At 48.2% G+C, this 25,848-nt stretch overlaps 2 protein-coding genes across 3 annotated transcripts in view; one reads left to right on the top strand and one right to left on the bottom strand.

The window, feature by feature from the left end:
• Positions 1–14,166, bottom strand: part of ELMOD3 (ELMO domain containing 3) — a 27,835-nt gene extending 13,669 nt beyond the window's left edge. The window contains exons 1-4 of one of the 2 annotated variants that reach the window (XM_058428573.1): positions 13,125–14,166; positions 11,747–12,034; positions 6,775–6,818; positions 4,364–4,381 (exon numbers count right to left, since the gene is read on the bottom strand). In XM_058428573.1, the coding sequence (XP_058284556.1) occupies positions 4,364–4,381; positions 6,775–6,818; positions 11,747–11,754 (70 nt within the window). In that variant the 5' untranslated portion in view covers positions 11,755–12,034; positions 13,125–14,166. Of the gene's footprint in view, positions 1–4,363; positions 4,382–5,844; positions 5,915–6,722; positions 6,819–11,746; positions 12,035–13,124 lie in introns of both variants that reach the window. The other variant, XM_058428572.1, reaches the window with a different exon arrangement.
• On the top strand, positions 14,162–25,848 carry RETSAT (retinol saturase). The gene is made up of 11 exons (XM_032177776.2): positions 14,162–14,694; positions 17,167–17,349; positions 18,010–18,251; positions 18,786–18,987; positions 19,445–19,642; positions 22,953–23,072; positions 23,236–23,374; positions 23,640–23,749; positions 23,823–23,989; positions 24,203–24,362; positions 24,620–25,848. Exons 1-11 carry the CDS (start codon positions 14,523–14,525, stop codon positions 24,757–24,759), a joined length of 1,833 nt encoding a protein of 610 aa, XP_032033667.1. The 5' UTR covers positions 14,162–14,522; the 3' UTR covers positions 24,760–25,848.

Here is a 25,848-nt window from a genome sequence, read left to right as displayed (position 1 = left end):
GGGCGTGGTGGCAGGCGCCTGTAATCCCAGCTACTCTGGAGGCGGAGGCAGGAGAATGCCTGAACCCGGGAGGTGGAGTTGCAGTGAGCAGAGGTCATGTCACTGCACTCCAGCCTGGGCAACAGAGCGAGACTCTGTCTCAAAAAAAAAAAAAAAGAAAAGAAAAGTAAGATCTGACATCACTGCTCAAAACCCTCCAGGGATTCTCCACAGTCCTCAAGATAAAACCCATACTCTACAGCACAGTATCCACATAACTTCACAATCTACAGATGGTTCCCTAACTCATGACAGTTCCACTTAACAATTGTTTGACTTTTTGATGGATTTATCAGGGTATTAAATGCATTTTTCTTCTCTTTCTGTTTTAAATTTTTTGTTTTTTTAAAGCCTAGTCAGGTGAAGCAGTGGGAGTGGAGAAGGAACAAAGACATCTGTAACTCGTTGTGATCAATTCGTTGTAAAAATCATTCTACTCGGACCAGGCTTAAATGCACTTTCGACTTTTATTTTTTGTTTCCAATGGATTTATTGGGATGGAAGTTCATGTAACTCGAGGAACATTTGTAGATTCTTCTTACCTCTCTAGCCTTTTCCCAGGGCCATCCAGAACTACCTGAAGTTCCTCCATGTGCTCTGCCCTCTCCCACCCTCGGTGCCTTTTCGTAGACTGCTCTCCCTCTGCTGGAATCAAGACTCCAGGCACTGCCACCTTCAGTTCCAACCCCTGCTGGTGCAGTTCCTTCTCATTCTTCAGTTAGCTCTGACACCATCCTCGCCTGGATGCCTTCTTTGACGTCATCGGTCTGGATGAGGGGCCACTGCTCTGTGAGATCCTGACAACCCGTGCTTATCATAGTGTAGTCATTGTTTCTCCTACTCCACAGTGAGCTACGTGAGGGCAGGTTTTCCAGAGCCTAGCACAGAGCTTGACACATAATAGGTGCTCAACAAACGTTTGATGAATGAATGAATGAATGAAAGCACAATATAAGGGTGAGAAAAAAAGAAGAGCAGAAGGATGGGCTTTCTAGAGCCACCACCCAGCCCTTTTCTCCAAACCAGAGCTGTCATTCTCTGGCTCAAACTGCTAGCGGCATCTTCTGTCACTGACTTTTCCAGTTTGCTACAGAGGACATCAACAATGTGAAGGATGGAGAGACTCCAGTTTAATACCAAAAATATGATCTCTCCAGCCTCAGTGGTATAGTAGGTTGGGACAGCTCCTCTCTGCCTCACAATCTTGGCTGAGAACATCACATGACAATAAACTGTTGGGAGAATATACCTGCAGATTAAATGAAATGCTACCAGACACTAATGGATAATAAGGAAGAGAAAGCGGCTGGGAAGCAGTAGAGGATAGTACTGAAAGCACACTTGAGAGCCAAACTACATGTGAATGCTTCATCTCTGCCTCTTACTAGCTGTATGTCTTCAGGCAAGTTACTTATCATCTGTAACCCCTCATGGGGCTGTTGTGAGGATGGGGTAATTCTTCTACTTCCTAGGAGAGCATGGGGCCAAAGGTAAGCTATTATTATCAACATAGGTGTGGGCTCAGGTCCAGCAGGGCAATGGACAGAGGCAGCGGGTGAGATGGGTCCAGGGTCCTAAATATCTGGACCTCTAGGAAATTCCATCTCACCTGCTCCAGTCCGGAGTAGCAGACACTGAGTCTTGGAGTTTCTAAGACAGCTTTAAGAGAATATTCAACCTTGGAGGATCAAGAATATAAAACTTACCTTCAGCATAGGAGCTAAAAAGGAGGGACAAAGTGGCTGAACAAAAAGGGAAGAGTAGGCCGGGTGCAGTGGCTCATGCCTATAATCTCAGCACTATGGGACGCTGAGGTGGGTGGATCACCTGAGGTCAGGAGTTTGAGACCAGCCTGGCCAACATGGTGAAACCCCGTCTCTACTAAAAATACAAAAAAAAATTAGCTGGGTATGTGGCGGGTGCCTGTAATCCCAGCTACTTGGGAGGCTGAGTCAGGAGAATCACTTGAACTCGGGAGGCGGAGGTTGCAGTGAACCAAGATTGCGCCATTGCACTCTAGCCTGGGCGCCAAGAGTGAGACTGTTTCAAAAAAAAAGGGATTGGGGGAAGAGTAGAACAGCAGGACGCAATGCTTATTATGAAGCTGAACAGGATCCTTCACCCTCTTACCTTCATGCAGCTTTATTGATTTATTGATTCTTCACCTGTCAGAGCCCCATCTACCAGCAACTTAACCAGTCCCTCCCCAATCCCATACACCCTCGCCTACAAACAGCTTGATCAAAGTCTGTGAGCCAGGAGCAGGAACCACAGCGGCAAGGGGGTGGGAATATGCTGTCAAAACAGGTTAGTCAACAAAAGTTCAAGGTTTCCACCAGCAATAGCAAGCTGGTGCTTAAAAACTCAACACAAATGCCCAAACTGCTAAGAGCTTCTTCTCCTTTTCTCTTGGAATGAGGGAGATGCCTCCTACATGTGACATAAATACTGTTTTCCCCTGACCAACACAAGAACACGGGGGCAAAGGACAAACATTCAGGATAATTAACACAGCTCACATTAATTAGGTTCTTTATCTTTTTTCCTTTTTTTAATTGTCTCCTTTATTTCAGCTCTCTTCCACTTACTCATATAGTCAAGAGCACTGCCAATTGAGTCAGCTTATTAATTAATTCTTTTTTACATTTATTTTTATTTATTTATTTATTATTATTATTTTTTTTTTGAGAAGGAGTCTCGCTCTGTTGCCCAGGCTGGAATGCAGTGGTGCGATCTCGGTTCACTGCAACCTCTGTCTCCCGGGTTCAAGCGATTCTCCTGGCTAATTTTTGTATTTTCTGTAAAGAACTCCTGACCTCGTGATCCGCCCGCCTCAGCCTCCCAAAGTGCTGGGATTACAGGCGTGGGCCACCGTGCCCAGCCTACATTTATTTTTTACTTTTTTTTTTTTTTAAGTTAGCCAGAGATATAGGCACATGCCTGTAATCCCAGCACTTTGAGAGGCCAAAGTGGGAGGATCATTTGAGCCAGGAGTTTGAGACCAGCCTGGGCAACATAATGAGATCGTCTCCACATAAATTTTTTTTAAAATTAGCTAGGCATGGTAGTGCACGCCTGTAGTCCCAGCTGGAGCCCAGGAGTTCAAGGCTGGAGTGAGCTATAATCACATCACTACACTTCAGCCTGGACAACAGAGTGAGACCCTGTCTCTGGAAAGAAAATATATATATATATATATATATATATATATATGCATTCAAAGTAAAAATTATTAATGTATTAATGCTGGGTTTGTCACCATAAAGATAAAATTCCATTAAAAGAAACTTCACAGATGTCCAAATGATGTTCCTATATTAGAATATTTTTTAGCTACGCATAGAAGCTCACACTTATATTCCCAGATACTCAGGAGGCTAAGGTGAGGATCAGCCTGAGCAACACAGCAAGAACCTGTCTCTTTTTTTTTTTTTTTTTTGAGATGGAGTCTTGCTTTGCTGCCAGGTGGAGTACAGTGGCATGATCTTGGCTCACTGCAACCTCTGCCTCCCAGGTTCAAGCGATTCTTCTGCCTCAGCCTGTTGAGTAGCTGGGATTACAGGCGTGCACCACCATGCCCAGCTAGTTTTTGTATTTTTAGTAGAGACGGGGTTTAACAATGTTGGTCAGGCTGGTCTTGAACTCCTGACCTCGTGATTTGCCCGCTTCGGCCTCCCAAAGTGCTGGGTTTACAGGCGTGAGCCACTGCGCCCGGCGAACCTGTCTCTTAAAAAAAAAATTAGCTAGGCCTGGTGGTACACAGTTACTCAGGAGGCTGAGGTGGGAACACTGCTTGAACCCACAAGTTCTATGATTGCACCACTGCACTCCAGCCTGGGGGACAGAGCAAGGCCCCGCCTCTAAAAAAAAAAAAAAAAAAAAAAAAAGAGTATTTTTTTAAAGTTCATATTTCTAGATGTGCAGTGGTACAATCTCGGTTCACTGCAACCTCCACCTCCTGGGTTCATGCAATTCTTGTGCCTCAGCCTCCCAGAGTAGCTGGAATTACAGGCACACACCACTACACCTGGCTAATTTTTTATTTTTTTGCACACAAAATAAACATTTTCTAAAAGTAGATACAAACAAAAAGATGCATATCAAACATATTAGGCAGGTTGCACATGGGAAGATGGGGAATAGAGATGGGGGGTGGGAATTAAAGAAAATAAATGAGAGAGGGACTTTGTATGGATCAATGATAATAACTCAATCCTCTATTTGACAAAGGAGAAGGAGAAGGAAGAGGAAGAAAAAGAAAGTGGGATAAAGGATCAGAAAGGGAGGAAAATAGAAAACATTAGAGTATGACTCCAGGGTAGACCTGTTTTGTTGTCGCTTGGTTGGTTGGTTGGTTTGTCAGTTGTATTTTTCATATGTTTCGCCATGTTGGCCAGGCTGGTCTCGAACTCCTAGCCTCAAGTGATCAACCCGCCTCGGCCTCCCAGAGTACTGGGACTACAGGCGTGAGCCACCACGTCCAGCCCCCACATTGTTTCTGGCCTCTGTGGTAGACCTCCCAGACGGGGCGGCCGGGCAGAGGCGCTCCTCACTTCCCAGACGGGGCGGCCGGGCAGAGTCGCTCCTCGCTTCCCAGACGGGGCGGCCGGGCAGAGGCGCTCCTCGCTTCCCAGACGGGGCGGCCGGGCAGAGGCGCTCCTCACTTCCCAGATGATGGGCGGCCGGGCAGAGGTGCTCCTCACATCCCACACGATGGGCGGCCAGGCAGAGACGTTCCTCACTTCCTAGACGGGGTGGCGGCTGAGCAGAGGCGCTCCTCACCTCCCAGACGGGGCGGCCGGGCAAAGGAGCTCCTCATAACCCAGATGATGGGCGGCCAGGCAGAGACGCTCCCCACCTCCCAGACGGGGCGGCGGCCGGGCAGAGGCTGCAATCCCAGCACCCTGAGAGGCCAAGGCAGGCGGCTGTGAGGCGGAGGCTGCAGCGAGCCAAGACCACGCCACTGCACTGCAGCCCGGGAACACCTGGCTAATTTTTAAAATATTTTTAGTAGAGATGGTGATGTGGTTCGGCTCTGTGCCCCCGCCTAAATCTCATCTTGTAAGTCCCATAATTCCCATGTGCTGTGGGAGGGACCTAGTGGGACATAATTGAATCATGGGGGCCAGTCTTTGCTGTGCTGTTCTCATGATAGTGAATAAGTCTCACAAGATCTGATGGTTTTAAAAACAGGAGTTTCCCTGCACAAGCTCTCTCTTTGCCTGCCACCATTCATGTGAGATGTGACTTGCTCCTCCTTGCCTTTCACCATGTTTGTGAGGCCTATCCAGGTATGTGGAAATTAAGTCCATCAAACCTCTTTTTCTTCCCAGTCTTGGGTATGTCTTTATCAACAGCATGAAAACGGACTAATACAATGGGGTTTCACCATGTTGGCCAGGCTGGAGTGTACCTTTCTCCGTAATCACTTGGCAAGTAGAGTGAACTTTAAATATCGTACGGGGAGGCGCCTTGCAAAGCAGATAAAGTAGAATAACTTTTCAAAGGCTTTCCCCATATGGTGTCTCATTTTCATAACATCCCTTTGAGGATAAGGGAGGTACTAATATTAGAGATCATATGGCTTGCCCAGAGGCACACAGTAAACCACTAGCAGAGGAAGATCAGAACTCTGGTCTTTTGATTCCTAATTCAGTGTTGATTCTATTTTTCCCCAAGGAATGATAAATCTACAAAATTCTGAAAGACAAGGAGTGAGAGAAATTCAAATGATGAACAGCAGATGCATGGGAAGGTCTGACTTGGGTCCCACCCAGACTCCAAGGGCCCTGAAGGGAACCTTACCACGTGGCTCCCATTCATTAGCTTCTGTGGTCAGAGCCTGGAGAATGCCATGGTTCTTCAACTCTGAGATCTGTAGAGGCAGCTGACCTTTAGTGTAAGGATAGAATCCACATACTCTCATATACACAAACGCTTCCCATCCTCTGTACTGAATGTCCTTAACACTGGAGGCCAAAAGGATCTAGTGTGCCCTGATGGGTTGACTGAAGTCAATTTTATTTTCTTTTACTTTTTATTTATTTATTTTTTGAGATGGAGTCTCACTCTGTTGCCCAGGCTGGAGTGCAGTGGCCTGATCTTGGCTCACTGCAACCTCCACCTCCTGGGCTCAAGTGATCCTCCTACCTCAGCCTCCCGAGTAGCTGAGACTACAGGTGTGCATCACCACACCCAGCTAGTTTTGTATTTTTAGTAGAGATGGGGTTTCACTGTGTTGGCCAGGCTGGTCTTGAACTCCTGATCTCAAGTGATCTGCCTGCCTCAGCCTCCCAAAGTGCTGGGATTACAGGCATGAGCCACTGTGCCTGGCCTTGAAGTCAATTTTAAATTGAGGTACCTGGAAAATTTCAACTATGATGTGGAAGTTGGGTGATGTTGGGGACAAGTGTATGTCCACCTTGAATGTAAATAAACAAAAATTCATACACTCATTTCAGACTGTGGTGTGCCTTTGGTATTCCCTCTGCATTTTATAGCCTGCTTCATTATGGCAATTATCTTATTAAATAGAAGTTGTTTTGTATGTTTGTGTTCCATACACCCTCCCCTCAAGTATGAGCTCCTGGAAGCTAAGGTCTATGCCACCCTTGTGTCCCCAGGGTCTAGCACAGTTCTGGCACCACACAGTAACACACAACAAAAGCCCTTGCAGAAGGTACCAAGTTGTGGGTGATACACACAGGGATTCCTCTGAAAGCCAGAACACTCTTGTCCTTGTCATATGATGGAGAATACCCAGCAGACACTCTTTCGCCCTGTAAAACAGACAAGGGTCAATCTCCCAGGCACATATTAATCCCCCAAAGATAATAGTTTAAATGTCATACCTTTTTTTTTTTAAACTTTTAAGTTCAGGGGTACATGTGCAGGTTTGTTACATAGGGAAACTTGGGTCACAGGGGTTCGTTGTACAGGTTATTTCATCAGCCAGGTATTTGACCTAGTACCCACTAGTTATTTTTCCTGATCCTCTCCCTCCTCCCACCCTCCACTTTCTTTTCTTTTTCTTATCTTTTTTTTTGTGTTTTTTTTTTGAGACGGAGTCTCACTCTGTCGCCCAGGCTGGAGTGCAGTGGCATGATCTCGGCTCACTGCAAGCTCCACCTCCCGAGTTCACGCCATTCTCCTGCCTCAGCCTCCCGAGTAGCTGGGACTACAGGCGCCCGCCACCAGGCCTGGCTAATTTTTTTTGTATTTTTAGTAGAGACGGGGTTTCACCGTGTTAGCCAGGATGGTCTCGATCTCCTGACCTCGTGATCCACCCGCCTCGGCCTCCCAAAGTGCTGGGATTACAGGCATGAGCCACCGGGCCCTGCCAACCCTCTACTTTCCAATAGGCCCCAGTGTGTGTTGTTCCCTTCTATGTGTCCATGTGTTCTCATCACTTAGCTCCCACTTATAAGTGAGGATATGTGGTATTTGGATTTCTGTTCTGTGTTAGTTTGCTAAAGATAATGGCCTCCAGCTCCATCCACGTCCCTGCAAAGGTAAATGTCGCACCTTTTCCCAGTACCACAAAAAAAGGATGAACTCCAGAGATAACAACCGTAATGAACACTGTAAAGGAAAACTTCTGTTTAATCTGGTCCTAGGAAAAACTGCAAAAAGCTTAGTTAATGTCATCTCAAAAATTTTATACCGATTTCCTGGCTCTTTAAAAGTTTGAGGGTTCTGGGTGAGTGAAGTTTAGTGAAGCAGTTTCCTATGGCCTTTCTGCTCAGCCAAACCTATCCCCTGCTACAGATTAACAACAAAAAACTGACCAAAATACTCGGCCAGTTGTTTGTAACTCATTTCACAGATACAGAGCTAATTTTTCAATGTGTTCTTTTAAAATCCTAAAAATCACCAGGTGTGGTGGCTCACAGCTATAATCTCAGCACTTTGGGAAGCTGAGGCAGGAGGATTACTTGAGCCCAGGAGTTTGAGAGCAGCCTGGGCAACATGGGGAGACCCTGTCTCTACCATTAAAAAAAAAAACAACATCATTTCTATAGTTGGTTACTAGAGAAGTTTCTCTGAACCACGTGGAGCACCACGAAGTATCATGTATCTAAAAAAACCATATGGCACCATTGAAAAGAAGCCCAGAATATTACCAGGTGATACAATTCTGGAGAATGGAGAATTCTACCAATGAAAGAATTTCCTGATCAACATCATTACAGATTATGTAAAAATTTAAAAGGCTTATAAGCCTAAGTTTGTTCCTATGTTACCATATTTACTGAATTTTCTGGAAAAGTAACTTTAATAAAGTTTAATCTCAGAGAAAAAAAAATCATTAAGGCAAAAAAGAAAAACCAGCTGGGCGCGGTAGCCCACGCCTGTAATCCCAGTACTTTGGGAGACCAAGGCAGGAGGATCTCTTGAGGTCAGGAGTTCAAGACCAGCCTGGCCAACATGGTGAAACCCAATGTCTACTAAAAAGTACAAAAATTAGCCGGATGTAGTGGCACATGCCTGTAATCCCAGCTACTCAGGTGGCTGAGGCACGGGAATGGCTTCAACCTGGGAGGTGGAAGTTGCAGTGAGCTGAGATTACGCCACTGCACTCCAGCCTGGGCAACAGAGTGAGACTCCATCTCAAAAAAAAAAAAAAAAAAAAAAAAAAAAGACCAACCCAGTGGAAACATTAGAAAAAGGATAGGTGGTTTACACAAAAGGTAACTCAAATGGTGTTTTTTTTTGTTTGTTTTTTGTGTTTTTTTTGAGATGGAGTTTTGCTCTTGTTGCCCAGGCTGGAGTGCAATGGCGCAATCTTGGCTCATCGCAACCTACGCCTCCTGGGTTCAAGCGATTCTCCTGCCTCAGCCTCCTGAGTAGCTGGGATTACAGGCACATGCCACCACGCCCAGCTAATTTTTAGTAGAGTATTTTTAGTAGAGATGGGGTTTCTCCATGTTGGTTTTTTTTGAGATAGACTCTCACTCTGTTGCCCCACCTGAGGCGTAGTGGCACGATCATGGCTCACTCACTTCTTGGCTCAAGGGATTCTCCCATCTCAGCATTCCAAGTAGCTGGGACCACAGGTGCACACCACCATGCCCATGTAGCCATGGGGTCTACATATGGTTGCCCAGGCTGGTCTCGAATTCCTGGGCTCAAGCCACCTTGGCATCCCAAAGTGCTGGGATTATAGACACAAGCCATCCTGCACAATCACAAATTGGTTTTAAACATATGAACAAATGCTCAACCTCATTCATTTAAAAAAACAACAACAAAAACGAACAAAAAAAAAAACGTCACCGGGCGCGGTGGCTCATGCCTGTAATCTCAGCACTTTGGGAGGCTGTGGTGGGTGGATCACCTGAGGTCAGGAGTTCAAGACCAGCCTGGCCAACATGGTGAAACCCCGTTTCTACTAAAAAATACAAAAAAGTAGCCGGGCGTGGTGGTGCACACCTGTAATCCCAGCTACTGGAAAGGCTGAGGCAGGAGAATCACTTGAACGCGGGAGGCGGAGGGTGCAGTGAGCCGAGATCGCATCATTGCACTCCAGCCTGGGCAACAGAGCAAGACTCCATCTCAAAAACAAACAAACAAAAAAAAGAGTCATGTAAAACTACTGTGTTTCATCAGTCAGATTATCAAAGATCAAAAAGTCTGATAACATGTACATTGGCTACAGTGCATAACACACTGGAGAGTAAACTGTTACCACCTCTACAGCTTAATAGTACCTAACAAAATCATACACGTTTTGTACATGCAGGGCCTGATACTGCATTCTAGTAATTTATCTAACAGATATATTCATCCATGTGCAAAATGACATGTTTACATTTATAGTGTGATTCTTTGTCACATTGTTTATAATAGCAAAAGGCTGGAAAAACCTAAATATTCACTAATGGGCTGATTACATAAATAAAACCACATTCACTCAGTGAGATATTATATAGCCATAAAGACAAATGAGAAAGTGCTTTACAGGCAATATGGGACAATCTTCATGATGTATTAAGTGAAAAAGCAAAGGACAGAGTCTATACACTATTTTACTATTTTATTTTTTAAAAGTACATAAGCACATTTGCTTGTCTCTACAGAGACCATTTTCATAGTTATACCCAAAGAAGCAGTAGCTTTGTCTCCAGCAGAAGAACTGAGTGGCTGGGGGGACAAGGGTGGAAGGCAGTTTCTTCGCAATACGTATATCCTTCTGTACTTTTTGGATTTTGAATCATGTGAATGTATTATGCCAAGGCCCTGGAATCCCAGATCATCCTGTTACTCAAATCCTTCTGCTTTTTTTTTTCTTTCCAATTAATGCTCATTAAACACACCTTTCATTTCTTCATGTTCCAGATGCAAGGATGGGGGCCAAAACACCCCACAGCTGACCAAACTCCCGGGTAACGGAGCTCATGATGGTTAAGCATTTATTTCCCACTGTAATACAATCAACACACCTGCTGCAGATCCTCTCCTCACTTCCATCCCTTCATTCATGTAGCTTTCCTCCAGAATACACCTCCACCCTCTTCTCTGATCAAGGTCAGTTTCACTTACTCAAGGCAACCTACCTTACTAGCTGGGGCTACAATGCTGTCTCACACCTCTAAGTCCAGTAACCTTTTTATGCAGCAAAAGTTCCTCTGCGAAAGGCCTGTATAAGGACCTTCTCTTATATTTCTTTTTTCTTTTTTTTTGGAGACAGAGTCTCACTTGGTCACCCAGGCTGGAGTGCAATGGTGTGATCCCAGTTCACTGCAACCTCCGCCTCCTGGGTTCAAGCGATTCTCTTGCCTCAGCTTCCTGAGTGGCTGGGATTACAGGCATGCACCACCATGCCCAGCTAATTTTGTATTTTTAGTAAAGACAGGGTTTCATCACGTTAGCCAGGCTGGTCTCCAACTCCCGACCTCAGGTGATCCACCCACCTCAGCCTCCCAAAGTGCTGGGATTACAGGTGTGAGCCACTGCGTCCGGGCTCTTATATTTCTTTTATATGTTTCACACCCATTGGCACAGTACTAAGCACAAAATATTTGTCTCAAATTTTTGTTGAAATTTTAGCTCTAAAATATTTGGTGATTCATTGTGCTGAACAACTTCCTGCAGGCGTCTGTGTACCTGGGATTCATTTCATCCTTCCTTTCCTTCTCCAATTCAGTCCCCTCCAGTGTCCAAAGACTTCCCTCTTTGGAACAGTTCGCATCTTACCACAGTGAAGAAAATCTTTCTGGAGACCTAAAGCAAAGCCTTTGTCCCAGTCTGGCCACTGAATCCCATAGCCTCCATTTAAGACCATTTTTGGGTGGGCAAAGTAGTGTGAGAAGTAAGGCAGTGTAGGGTTAGCTGCCTGGCTCATACAAAGACATATCACATTGAACTGAGTCCTGAGGATGATCAGGCCAAAGCAAGCGTTTCACAGGGAAGGGGCTAGTAAGGTAAATGACCAAATCAATGAAATACAGATTTCTTGGGTGATTCCTCATTGAAATTCTCCCCACTACCCAAGCAAAAAGAAAACAAAAATCTCATAACTCATTTACAAAACAAGCTATTAGGAAAAGCAATTGACCCTGAGGTGAATAGAAGCTCCTTCTTATAGAACAAAGAGAACTATAATGAGGGTTTCTAAATTTTTCCAAATATTATCTTAATATATTCTTACTATACTTGATATATCTCAAACCAACACCGTCTTTCCCAAATAAGAGTGCATGCTTACCTGTCCATCTCTTAATTCTTCTTTACTATGGAAAGAGCAAGATTTTTCATTCATGACTCAAAATCATTTGTTCATGTGAGCTTTGTCCTTGGGCCCAGAAAGCGTTTTAGTAAGGTCTGAGATCAGAAGCTACGTGGAGAGCTAGAGATCCAGTTGCTCTACCTTTGCCTTCCTTCTTGGCAGTCACTCAGACTAAGAGCAAGAAGACAGTCCTTTGTGCCATCCGAGGGTGTAGGAGTTTTCTGTGAGTACTGAGAGAAGTCCCCTGAGGTCTTCGAAGCCTCAGCCCTGCACAAAGGAAAAAAAAGAAATTGAAAAAGAAAACTGGTTTAACCATTCAGTTATGCCTCTGTTGACAATTTTTTTTTTTTTTTTTTTTTTTTTTTTGAGATGGAGTCTTGCCCTGTTGCCCAGGCTGGAGTGCAGTGGTGCTATCTCGGCTCACTGCAACCTCTGCCTCCCCGGTTCAAGCGATTCTCCTGTCCCAGTCTCCCGAGTAGCTGGAATTTCAGGTGTGCGCCACCATGCCCTGCTAATTTTTGTATTTTTAGTAGAGACGGGGTTTCACTATGTTGGTTAGGCTGGTCTCGAACTCTGACCTCGTGATCTGCCTGCCTCGGCCTTCCAAAGTGCTGAGATTACAGGCATGAGCCAACACACTCGGCCTGTTGACTAAATTTAAGCAGCTGTGAATCTATTCTGAATGAACAAGTTGCCTCAGCCAAATGCTTACCTCTTTGCCATAGGATGGCAAAAAGGGGACCAAGCAGGGGTCTGTGGGCTGGATTCTGTGTCCAAAAGGCAGCAGCACCACTAGAAGGGATGGGGTCTGTTTCTGACAGTGGAGTTACTGGGACCTGGCCAGCTTATCAAAGGGGTGAGGCTAAAGGTGGCACCTTGGTGAGTTGTCTTAGCTGAAGTGCTCAGGCTTTGTTTAGGCCTCACACACAGGTTGGGTCAGGGAATTATAATGCTAGACCTGGTTCCAACGATGGTAGAAATTCAAAATGCAACACGATGTTCTAACCTTTCTCAGTTATCACCAATACTGTACATGTGGCAGCTGGCTAGCCAGTTTGGGCAACTCTAAGTCTTTCATCTGACATTGCTTCCCTCAGGAAAAGGGCTGGATAAGGCTCATACCTCATCATGGGGAATTGGACATCCAGAATGTCTGTCACATCAAAAATTGCATCCTAAGTGGGCAGATGGCCCACATACAACTGACAATCATAGTTCACAGGCTTGGGTGACTAAGGAAGGAGGGTAGCCTCTCTATGAGGTCAGCCCTCCACTGTGGTAATAATGATCAGGATTCCATAAAAACTGGCTGCTGGTGTCAGGATGGTTTGATTATTAACACTGAGAGGAAGAATACCTCCTGGTTCTTGGGCTGGACATGTGGCTCACTGTAATCCTGGGGACAGGGCAGTGCCCCCTTAGTCTTGGCACCTCAGGAACTAAACTGCTCTCACTGCGGCCTCTGGGGCCTCAACATCTGCCTCCCCTTTCCTTTTCCTCCACCATGGCCTTCATGACAGCCTATGACAAAACACACATTGGCCAGCCTTGGCAAAGTGACAGGCGGGTATGGTAATAGCAATCTCAGGAGGGCTCTTCTGTTGCTGTGTAGAAAATGAACCAAGTAGCATAGAATCGTGACTAGCTTTCCACACCTGGCTGGAGCACTCCTGGGGCCTTCAGTAGGGGCAGTTACTATCTGCATCAGAGAAGAAAAGAGCAACAACTCTGTCAAACAAGGAAGTACTCAAAGGCAAATTCCTGATAGTTGGACCTAAGGAAACGGCCTTCCTGTAAAAATGGATCCTTCTCAAATCAAATATTCATTGTGCACCCTCTTTAGGCAAGGAGGGGGTATGATTCTTCAACTGCTTGCTGGAGGTTAGACTCTCTGCATAGGAATTTAAATTAGATCGGCCCTTCGCTGATCCTTTCACCGTGCTTGTCTGTGGGCTGCTTCCCGTCCCCCAGGTTCCCCACGGATAGGGTGTCATTAGGGACCCGCCATAGACGACTCCGTCCCAGGCGGGCCCCCAGGACAAAACTATGGGCCACTTTGAGGGGCACAGAGCCAGACGATCACCGGTTGTGATGCGCAGATAACAGAGATCTCAATTCATCAAGACACCCAGTCAGACGGGCTGTTTGCGGCCTTTGGACAGAACTTTCGCATAGCCTGGAGGCGTAAGAGGAGGAAAGCAATTTAACACCTCAGGGCAGCGAGTCCAGGGCAGAGCCAGGACCAGAACTCAGGACTCCTGTCTCCCAGTCGTGATTCTCTTTCAGTCTTACAACTCTCGGCTTTGTCTCGCCCCATAGTGATCATTTCCACCGGATCACATTCTCCCTTCCTTCTCAGGCCGGCTGCTAGCTCCGCACAGGCACCAACCACTCCCCTTGGCAGGCGTTAACGCGTCTCACCGTTAACAGAGCTTTCCAAACTTGGGGGTCCCGCCGCCTCGGCTAGGCCTCATCTGCTCATGCGCACAGTCTCTTCCGTGCGGTCGCCCCTGGCCCCAAGAACTACATTTCCCAGTAGGCAATGGAAACCCTGCGCAGCAAAAGAAATACGGAGAGCCGGGAGGGTCAATCGTCACCGGAGAGTTGGCGCTTCGCTCGCTGGCTGGCTGGTTAATCAGTGCTCAAAGCTACCTCTGCCTCCTCACTGGAGAACGAACTAGCCCGGGCGGAGCCACAGTTCTAGAGGCTGAGCGCAGTCGCAGCTGTCCTATTTACCCGACCCGACGCCGGCGTGATGTGGCTTCCGCTGGTGCTACTTCTGGCCGTGCTGCTACTGGCCGTCCTCTGCAAAGTTTACTTGGGACTATTCTCTGGCAGCTCCCCGAATCCTTTCTCCGAAGATGTCAAACGGCCACCAGCGCCCCTGGTAACTGACAAGGAGGCCAGGAAGAAGGTTCTCAGACAAGGTAGCAGGAGGGACCCTGGGGTCCGGGGCTGCACTCGAGGCATTCTCACAGGTTTGGGTTCTCATTTTGCCAAGGCAGCCGCTACCAGACCTGGGCCTCAGTTTCCCCATATGTAAAGTTCTGGGAGGGCTTCCTTGCACTTGGAGGAGCCCCGCTTTAGTGTCCGACACTGTCGATAGCCTTCGCCCTAGCTGGCCCCGGGAATAGTAGTCCCAAGGGTGCGGTCATTGTCCTTGGTTTGCAAGGTCTTGGCACCCGCCCTGCCACTTGTAATCCCCGCAGCTCACGGACTGATAAGAGACATTCCTCCACTTGGTTCCAGGACCTTAACTTTTTCACCTACCCTCTCATGAGAGCTCAGGGGTGTGGGGGAGCAGCACAGAAATGTGTCCCAACCTGCATAGGAAATTGCATTTTGCCCGTCCGGTGATTTAACAGGCTCTGCATGGTCCCAACTCATAAGGATTGAACCCTAGTTCTGAAACTCTGGCAGAGGTTCAACAAAGTGCCTCAGGCTCAGAGCCTGCTCTCCACTCTCATCTTTAAAACATATTTTGTGGTTGCTTCTAGGGTTTAAAGAGTTCTGCTGCTTTAAAAAATAATGGATCACCTGTTTGATCTACAGAGTCCCTCTCACTTGTAAATTTTAGCATTCTCCGTGTCATATCTTGCTACACAATCAGAGACAGTACTGTTCTAAGTGGAAGGACTAATCATCTGGACTTCTGAGAACTGAGTTTTAGCTTGGACTCTGTCACTAATTTGCTGCATAACCATTAGCACCTACCTGGGCTGGTCTAAAAATGAGATGACTAGCTTAACTGCTTTTCAAACCGGGTTGTGGTCTGTTAGTGGGCTATGAAATCAATTTAGTGAGTTGCAACTGGCTTTATTTATTTATTTATTGAAACAGAGTCTCGCTTTGTTGCCCAAGCTAGAGTGCAGTGGCGCGATCTCCGCTCACCGCAACTTCCGCCTCCTGGGTTCAAGTGATTATCGTGCCTCAGCCTCCCAAGTAGTGTGCATGCCCAGCTAATTTTTGTATTTTTAGTAGACACAGGGTTTCACCATGTTGTCTAGGCTCTCGAACTCCTGGCCTCAAGCGATCCACCCACCTCGGCCTCCCAAAGTGTTGGGATTACAGGCGTGAGCCATCGCACCCGGCCGCAACTAGTATTTTAGAATGCAGTAGAATAGAAAATATCAGAGTGCATTATACATAGTTCCACTAAGTATTGTATTGTGACACTTGTTTCATATATTTATTTTATATACTTACATGTGAAATTTTTTTTACTATTGATCTCTCTAAAAACATTCAAAAAATAAGCAGTTTGCCAAGTTCTCTTGCATCTTGAAACATCCCAGATCTCAGTTCTTTGCCAGTGATTGTTAAAGAACAGATCTTGTATCGGAAGTACCCATATAGCACCACTTGCTATCCAGTTTTGTCTTCTGAGAAGGTGCTGCCTCCCTTAGCACTGCCTCCAGACTTGCCCTATGGGAGGGGCTGGTGCTGTGATTTCTCAGAGCTGCAGCCTCTGCGCAGTTCTGTCCTGCCCAAGCCTTTCCATCAGGACCTGGAAGAGCCACTATAGGACCCAGCTATTCCAATGTTGCTTGCAGATCCTGCATCTTCCAAAGAAACTGGCTTGTGGGCTGGGCGTGGTGGCTCATGCCTGTAATCCCAGCACTTTGGGAGGCCGAGGTGGGTGGATCACTTGAGGCCAGGAGTTCAAGATCAGCCTGGGCAACACAGCAAGACTTTGGCTCTATAAAACATAAAATAGGCCGGGCGTGGTGGCTCATGCCTGTAATCCCAGCACTTTGGGAGGCCGAGGCAGGCGGATCACGAGGTCAGGAGATGGAGACCATCCTGGCTAACATGGTGAAACCCCATCTCTACTAAAGAATATTTTTAAAAAAAATTAGCCAGGCATGGTGGCGGGCACCTGTAGTCCCAGCTACTCGGGAGGCTGAGGCAGGAGAATGGTGTGAACCCAGGAGGCGGAGCTTGCAGTAAGCGGAGATTGCGCCACTGCACTCCAGCCTGGGTGACAGAGCAAGACTCCGCCTTCAAAAATAAATAAATACAAATGAAAATAAAAATAAATTAGCCAGGCATGGTGGCATGCACCTGTAGTCCCAGCTACTCGGGAACCAGAGGCAGGAGGATTGCTTGAGGGCAGGAGTTCAAGGCTGCAGTGAGCTGTGATCACATCACTGCACTTCATCCTGGGCCAGAGTGTGACTCTGTCTCAAAAAACGAAAAACCAAAATGCCAAATCTGCCTGGCTGGTTCTGAGTATTCTCAGGTAAAATGTTTGAAACCTGTTAGTCAAGAGTTCTGTGCCAAACTGCTCTAGAGTTTTCTTGCCCTGTACAAGCTAGAGAAGTCTTCTTTGGTTTCCCTATCTTTGCTATTTCCCTGCCCCTGCCTGAGAAACCCACCCTTTGGCCCTTCTGCTGTAGCTTTTTCAGCCAACCAAGTGCCGGAGAAGCTGGATGTGGTGGTAATTGGCAGTGGCTTTGGGGGCCTGGCTGCAGCTGCAATTCTAGCTAAAGCTGGCAAGCGAGTCCTGGTGCTGGAACAACATACCAAGGCAGGGGGCTGCTGTCATACCTTTGGAAAGAATGGCCTTGAATTTGACACAGGTAAGGCTTGTGTGGAAAAGGGTTGGGAGCATGGCTATATGTTGAAGAGGCTTGGAGCAGCCCTTGTGGGGTGCTACAGAGCATTTCTGTTGTTTTGGAAGTGCCATCTTCTCTCTGGGCACTTTTTTTGTTTGTTTGTTTCAGACAGAGTCTCACTTCGTCACCCAGGCTGGAGCGCAGTGGTGTGATCCCAGCTTACTGTAACCTCTACCTCCTGAGTTCAAGTGATTCTCGTGCCTCAGTCTCCCGAGTGGCTGGGATTACATTCAGTAATCCCACCAAGTGGGCCACCACACCCTGCTAATTTTTTTGTATTTTAGTAGAGATGGGGTTTCTCCATGTTGGCCAGGCTGGTCTCGAACTCCTGACCTCAAGTGATCCACCTCCCTCTGCCTCCCAAAGTGTTGGGATTACAGGTGTGAGCCACCGTGCCCAGCCTCTGGGCACTTTTCTTATGTGACAGCATAGCTACTGGGAGTCGAACCGGGCAGGGATCTGGTGGTTTCTGCTGTGACACCTCCCTACAGACAGGGTGGGCAGCTCACTCTGGACGTGAACTTGGCCAGGCCAGATAACCTCTTCCACCTCACTTCCTCAGCCACCTTTCCAGGGCTTAATCCCTGTATCCCTTTACTACCTTGTTTTTCCATCTCCCAACAGGAATCCATTACATTGGGCGTATGGAGGAGGGCAGCATTGGCCGTTTTATCTTGGACCAGATCACTGAAGGGCAGCTGGACTGGGCTCCCCTGTCCTCTCCTTTTGACATCATGGTACTGGAAGGGCCCAATGGCCAAAAGGAGTACCCCATGTACAGTGGAGAGAAAGCCTACATTCAGGGCCTCAAGGAGAAGTTTCCACAGGAGGAAGCTATCATTGACAAGTATATAAAGCTGGTTAAGGTAACATGGACATGCTGAGGACTCAGAGTTTGTTCCCAATAAGGCTGACTTTCTTCATTATTAGTGGAGGCACTGTGGGTGGAGAATGCAGTGGGGGAGGCAGGAAGGGAGGAAGAGTCACATCTGTTCTTAGCTCAGCCTCCACCCAAGTCCATCCAGTTCTCCATCTCTCTCTGGAGCCTTGGCTGTACGGCTGCTGCTGTCACCCTGGCCTCCGGGGATGCCTTGCTCTCCTCCCTGGCTAGGCTGGCTTCCGTGACATCAGATCACTATTCCTTTTTACTGCATCCGAGACCAGATTGGGATTTTTGAAAAGGAATTTGAGCAGGAAAATAAAAAGCAAAAAAAGGACTCATCCAAGTGTAGGATGGGAAAAATTCACAGAGTATAGATTTTTAAAAAATATTCAAATTCAGCAAAGTTCAGTCAGTGGTAAGTGTTGCTGGATCCTCGGGCTGGTCCAGGCTATGGGGGTAGCAGTTCTGTCACAGCGGTTCTAGACGTGAGGCCTGCTGTCCTCATTCACTCCCCTAGGTGGTATCCAGTGGAGCCCCTCATGCCATCCTGTTGAAGTTCCTCCCATTGCCTGTGGTTCAGCTCCTCGACAGGTGTGGGCTGCTGACTCGTTTCTCTCCATTCCTTCACGCATCCACCCAGAGCCTGGCTGAGGTCCTGCAGCAGCTGGGGGCCTCCTCTGAGCTCCAGGCAGTGCTCAGCTACATCTTCCCCACTTACGGTGGGTGCTGGCCCTGGGCTCTGGGCAGCTTCTGGAGGAGGAAGGGCTGCCCTCTCATCTCTCAATCTTTCTTCTCGACCCTGCCTGGCTGACTGATATGGAGCTGTGTAAACCCCAGGCCCTCTGGAGCTTGTGGATGAGAAGTCTGGCCCCCTGCTGGACTCCTTGGTCAAAATTCTCTTCATCCATGCTTTGGATGATTTTTCAGTTCAACCAACACTGTCCTGCCTGGTCTGGCAGCATGGCAGTTTGCAGGGAGGATATTCCTACTGGTGCCAAGATCTCTAAGGTACCCCATGTCTGGATGGAAAGGCTCCTCTGGCTGCCTTGGACCCTGAGGAACACGTGGTTCCTCGGATAGACTGGGCTGTGTGTTATCTCACAGAATTCCACGTTCCTTTCTGAATGGTGCTGGTGCCTGCTCTTGCCTGCTCAACACCCTTCCTTCCTTCTGCAGGTGTCACCCCCAGCCACAGTGCCTTTTCCATGCACGCCCTGCTGGTTAACCACTACATGAAAGGAGCCTTTTATCCCCGAGGGGGTTCCAGTGAAATTGCCTTCCACACCATCCCTGTGATTCAGCGGGCTGGGGGCGCTGTCCTTACAAAGGCCACTGTGCAGAGTGTGTTGCTGGACTCAGCTGGGAAAGCCTGTGGTGAGAGCCCTGCCCCACCCTGCCCTTCTGGGTCCCTGGGTTGGTGTGGGCAAGACCTGGGGTCTCCCTGAGACTGGAAGGAGTAGGAGAACTGACCTCCTCATGGGCTCTAAAGGTGAGAATCTGCCCCAGAGCAGGGTCTAGGGATAGTGATTAGTCCAGAAATAAAAAGGAAGCAGGAAAGATAAAGGATTGGCTGGGCATAGTGGTCCACGCCTGTAACCCCAGCACTTTGGGCGGCTGAGATGGGAGGATCACTTGAGCCCAGGAATTTGAGATCAGCCTGGGCAACATGGTTAAACCCTGTCTCTTTAAAAAACAAAACAAAACAAAACGGAAAAATAGGGCTGGGCATGGTGGCTCACGCCTGTAATCCCAGCACTTTGGGAGGCCGAGGCAGGTGGCTCACAAGGTCAGGAGTTCGAGACCAGCCTGGCCAATATGGTGAAACCCTGTCTCTACTAAAAATACAAAAATTAGCTGGACATGGTGGCACGCACCTATACTCCCAGCTACTTGGGAGGCTGAGGCGGAAGAATTGCCTGAACCCAGGAGGTAGAGGTTGCAGTGAGCTGAGATCGTGCCACCGCACTCCAGCCTGGGCGACAGAGCAAGGCGCCATCTCAAAAAAAAAAAAAAAAGAAAAGAAAAGAAAAATAAAGGATTGCATGGTCCTCAAAGAACAGTATTTATTTAATAGATAAAATTATTATTATTTACCCAGTAATCTATGACTGTCTTCTTTTTTTTTTTTTTTTTGAGATGGAGTGTTGCTCTGTTACCCAGGCTGGAGTGCAGTGGTGCGATCTCGGCTCACTGCAAGCCCCGCCTCCTAGGTTCATGCCATTTTCCCACCTCAGCCTCCCGAGTAGCTGAGACTACAGGTGCCCGCCACCACGCCCAGCTAATTTTTTGTATTTTTAATAGAGACGGGGTTTCACCATGTGTTAGTCAGGATGGTCTCGATCTCCTGATCTTGTGATCCGCCCACCTTGGCCTCCCAAAGTGCTGGGATTATAGGCGTGAGCCACTGAGACCAGCCGACTGTCTTCTTGAGTGTAGAGACTGTCTTTTATCTTTGTATCTATAAATCTTAGCGCATATTGGAGGCTCAATAAATGCTGTTCAGTGGCCGATAGAATGAATGAGTAACCTTGGGTTCCACAGGATAGTATGGAGGCCAGAAAGGTTCCCTGCCTCTATCTGTAAAGTGGGGCCCAGAACCTTATTACCCTGGCTCAGGTTGATGCTGTAACCTGCACAGGGACTCAGAATCCCAGTATAAATGAACTCTTGGAATAGAAGGTCTGTGCAAGAAGGACTCTGTTAAACAGAATAGGCCATCTATGACTAATGGGTGCTTCAAGAGGCCAGGGAAGCAGACAAAAAGAGGCCTGGGAAAAACTGGGCTGATGTAAACATGCATTTATCAGAGGAACCTTTCAAGGAGGTGATAAGCGGGGGGCCCAGTGCAAAATGAAAAATCAAGGAGAAAAGGCCATCAGTGATCTGAGAGAATCCATTAGTAGAAGAGACTGATAAGTTACTGGGTGGTAAGAGAGAGGTGGCTGTCAGTTGGGCAAGGTTTTCTCTGATGTCCATGAACAAGTTCTCCTCTCAGCTGAAAGGGGTCCAGGAAGCAAGGTAGGTTTATCAGTTGAGCTAAATACAATCCAGATATATTTGTTTGTTTTTCAAGTGCTAGGTAATAAAAGATAGAGATAAAAGAGGCCGGGCGCAGTGGCTCATGCCTGTAATCCCAGCACTTTGGGTGGCCAAGGCAGGCGGATCACCTGAGGTTGGGAGTTCGAGACCAGCCTGGCCAACATGGTGAAACCCTGTCTTTACTAAAAATACAAAAATTAGCCAGGGCCAGGCGTGGTGGCTCACGCCTGTAATCTCAGCACTTTGGGAGGCCGAGGTGGGTGGATCACAAGGTCAGGAGTTTGAGACCAGCCTGGCCAATATGGTGAAACCCTGTCTTTACTAAAAATACCAAAATTAGCCAGGCACGGTGCTGGGAGCCTGTAATGCTAGCTACTTGGAGGCCAGGGCAGGAGAATCGCTTGAACTTGGGAGACAGAGGTTGCAGTGAGCTGACTGCACCACTGCACTCCAGCCTGGGCAACAGAGCGAGGCTTTGTCTTAAAAAAGAAAAAGCATTCATTTACGTGCCATCTGGAGGTATGTGCTAAGGATGGGGGTAACAGACAGCACAGTGGAACAGGGGAAACCTCCTGGAGGCACAGGTGTTGGAGCTGAGTAATAAAGGGTGAGATGAAGCCAGCAAGCAGATGAGGTTGGAGAATATTCCAGGAAGGGGAAGCAGCATGTGCAAAGGTGTGGAGATATGAAAGAGCTGAGTGTTTTCAGGCATCCAGAAGTATTAGGTTGAACAATAAGAAACTGCCATTTTTGTAGGTAAGAAATGGTTGACTCTCAGCTGTTTGATATTGGTTCTGCCTAATAGTTTAGTGGGAGTTTAGTGAGAGTGACCAGAGATGGATGGAGCTGGACACACAGAAGGGACCACATTGCACAGGCTGCTGTAAGATTTTGGAGGTTCTCTTATCCAGGATGAGGCATCATTGCAGGGTTTTATTTTTATTTTATTCATTCATTCATTCGTTCATTCATTCATTCATTTTTTTAGATACACAGTCTCACTCTATTGCCCAGGCTACAGTGCAGTAGTGTCATCATAGCTCACTGTAGCATTTAACTCCTGGGCTGAACCCATTCCTCTGGCTGAGGAGATAGGACTACAGGTGTGCACAACCCCATACAGCTTAATTTAAATTTTTTTTTTTCTGTAGAGACAGGGTCTCACTTTGTTGCCCAGGCTGGTCTTGAACTCCTGTACACAAGCAATCAGTCCTCTTACCTCAGACTCCCAAAGCACTGGGAGTATAGGCATGAGCCACTGTGCCCAGCCCCGATTGGAGGGTATTAAAGAGTATTTGGAAACAACTCTGGCAGCAGAGAAAAGGGCCTAGATTTCCAGCGGAAGGTCTTTAGCCCTTGAGCTTTGTCTGGGATTTGGCTCAAACACAGAGTACACACAAACATACACACACAGGTGGGTACAGTGCTAGGGAAAGTAAGCCCAAGCAGTTGTAGGATAGTGTGAAAGCACCTGAAGAGATTCACTCACTTTGCATTTTCCCAGGGGCCTGCCCTGCCTGAGTCCCGGTAGCTGGACTCCAAGGTCTGAGAAATGGGCACAGGCAGAGAGAGATCCATGGGAGCTGTGGGCCTTCCTCTTCATCCCGGAGCTCACAGACCCTCAGCCAAGCTCTTGTGCCTGCAGGTGTCAGTGTGAAGAAGGGGCATGAGCTGGTGAACATCTATTGCTCCATCGTGGTCTCCAACGCAGGACTGTTCAACACCTATGAACACCTACTGCCGGGGAATGCCCGCTGCCTGCCAGGTAAAAGGCGGGTCTGCACTGCCCCTCTTGCAGGTTCCCCAATGTGTCCCCTTCTGGAGCCAACTTGCTCCGTCTGGGTCATGCTTCTCCTCTTCTTGGCCGGCCCTCTCATTGTCCTTAAGCAACAAGGTGCCTCACAGGCACCAACCACTCCCCTTGGCAGGTGTGAAGCAGCAGCTGGGGATGGTGCGGCCCGGCTTAGGCATGACCTCTGTTTTCATCTGCCTGCGAGGCACCAAGGAAGACCTGCGTCTGCCGTCTACCAACTACTATGTTTACTATGACACGGACATGGACCAGGCGTAAGGCGTGCGCGCGCACGTGTGTGTGTGTGTGTGTGTGTGTGTGTGTGGCCCGTGCCTCCCTGCTTGACTCAGAGAATGAGCAGAGATTATGGAATGGGAGGAAGCGGGCAATTTCTAATTTGCTCCTGGAAGTTTGTCACGCCAAGGCTGTGGCTCAGCTTCACCCCTGTGGGGAGTCCCTAGGGATGAGCAGTCCTTGCAGTGGTTCTGGGGTTTTGAGGACAAAAACCTGGAGATTGCACCACACACTTGTCACACGCAGGATGGAGCGCTACGTCTCCATGCCCAGGGAAGAGGCTGCAGAACACATCCCTCTTCTCTTCATCGCTTTCCCATCAGCCAAAGATCCGACTTGGGAGGACCGATTCCCAGGTGGGGCTGCAGGTCCCGGGTGAGGGGGTGGAGGGAGGGGCTGGGCAGTAGTAATATCAGCTCTGATCCCTAGGCCGGTCCACCATGATCATGCTCATACCCAGCGCCTACGAGTGGTTTGAGGAGTGGCAGGAGGAGCTGAAGGGAAAGCGGGGCAGTGACTATGAGACCTTCAAAAACTCCTTTGTGGAAGCCTCTATGTCAGTGGTCCTGAAACTGTTCCCACAGCTGGAGGGGAAGGTAGGGGGTAAAGTATTTGGGGGGGTGACGGACCTCACGGTGCCATTTCTGCCCTTTCCTTGAGATAGAGGAATCAGGCCTCAAGACATCTGAGCCCCAGGGAAGGACAGGGCACCCATCCCTGGAGTCAGCGAATGGGAAAGAGCAGAAGAGGGAGGGGAGCCAGGATCTCACGTGCCTGCCCCACCCTTTGGCTGCCCTTTGTGCCCTCAGGTGGAGAGTGTGACTGCAGGATCCCCACTCACCAACCAGTTCTATCTGGCTGCTCCCCGAGGTGCCTGCTACGGGGCTGACCATGACCTGGGCCGCCTGCACCCTCGTGTGATGGCCTCCTTGAGGGCCCAGAGCCCCATCCCCAACCTCTATCTGACAGGTATACTCACCACCCCATGCTGTCAGGACCTGAGACCCTGGGCCCCTGTCGCCCAACGTCCTCTGTTCCTGTCCTCAGGCCCTGCTGTTCCCTGCAGCCTCCCATCCCCTGAGCAGGGCTGCCTGGGCAGGCTGTGGCCCCGATCTGATTGGAGCCAGCTCTGGGTGGCCCTCATGTGGAGGGAAGAGCACCAGGGCCCCACCCTTCCCTGGGCCTGCCTGGGTGCGCACTCAGGGGCCTCTGCTCTTGCCTCCTAGGCCAGGATATCTTCACCTGTGGGCTGCTCGGGGCCCTGCAAGGTGCCCTGCTGTGCAGCAGCGCCATCCTGAAGCGGAATTTGTACTCAGACCTTAAGGATCTTGATTCTAGGATCCGGGCACAGAAGAAAAAGAATTAGTTCCATCAGGGAGGAGTCAGAGGAATTTGCCCAATGGCTGGGGCATCTCCCTTGACTTACCCATAATGTCTTTCTGCATTAGTTCCTTGCACATATAAAGCACTCTAATTTGGTTCTGATGCCTGAAGAGAGGACTAGGTTAAATCACAATTCCGAATCTGGGGCAGGTGAGATCTTTATGCCATTTATAACATGCCATCCCTACTAATAGGATATTGACTTGGATAGCTTGATGTCTCCTGACGAGCGGCTCTCTGCATCCCTCACCCATGCCTCCTAACTCAGTGATCAAAGAGAGAGAACCCCTGGCAGTGTTGTCAGCTCAAGCTGGTGGGTTCAGTTCTGTCTTGAGGCTTCTGCTCTCATTCACACTTAGTGCTGCGCTGCACAGTTCTACACTGTGAAGGGAAAAGGGAGACTAATGAGGCTTAACTCAAAACCTGGGCATGGTTTTGGTTGCCATTCCATAGGTCTGGAGAGCTCTAGATCTCTTTTGTGCTGGGTTCAGTGGCTCTTCAGGGGACAGGAAATGCCTGTGTCCAGCCCGGTGTGGTTCTGGAGCTTTGGGGTAACAGCAGGATCCATTAGTTAGTAGGGTGCATGTCAGATGATCATATGCAATTCATATGGAAGTCCCATGTCTGTCTTCCTTATCATCGGGGTGACATCTGGTTCTCGATGTGCCAGCAGGGACTCAGTACCTGAGCCTCAATCAAGCCTTATCCACCAAATACACAGGGAAGGGTGATGCAGGGAAGGGTGACATCAGGAGTCAGGGCATGGACTGGTAAGATGAATACTTTGCTGGGCTGAAGCAGGCTGCAGGGCATTCCAGGCAAGGGCACAGCAGGGGACAGCGCAGGGAGGTGTGGGGTAATGGAGGGAAGTCACATCAGAAAAGGGAAAGCCACAGAATGTGTGTGAAGCCCAGAAATGGCATTTGCAGTTAATTAGCACATGTGAGGGTTAGACAGGTAGGTGAATGCAAGCTCAAGATTTGGAAAAATGACTTTTCAGTTATGTCTTTGGTATCAGACATACGAAAGATCTCTTTGTATTTCGTGTTAATGTAACATTAATAAATTTATT

Source organism: Hylobates moloch, unplaced genomic scaffold, assembly GCF_009828535.3.
Source record: "Hylobates moloch isolate HMO894 unplaced genomic scaffold, HMol_V3 SCAFFOLD_15, whole genome shotgun sequence".
Taxonomy (NCBI): domain Eukaryota; kingdom Metazoa; phylum Chordata; class Mammalia; order Primates; family Hylobatidae; genus Hylobates; species Hylobates moloch.
Note: the sequence above shows the minus strand (reverse complement) of the source record. Positions and strands in the feature narration are given on the sequence as shown.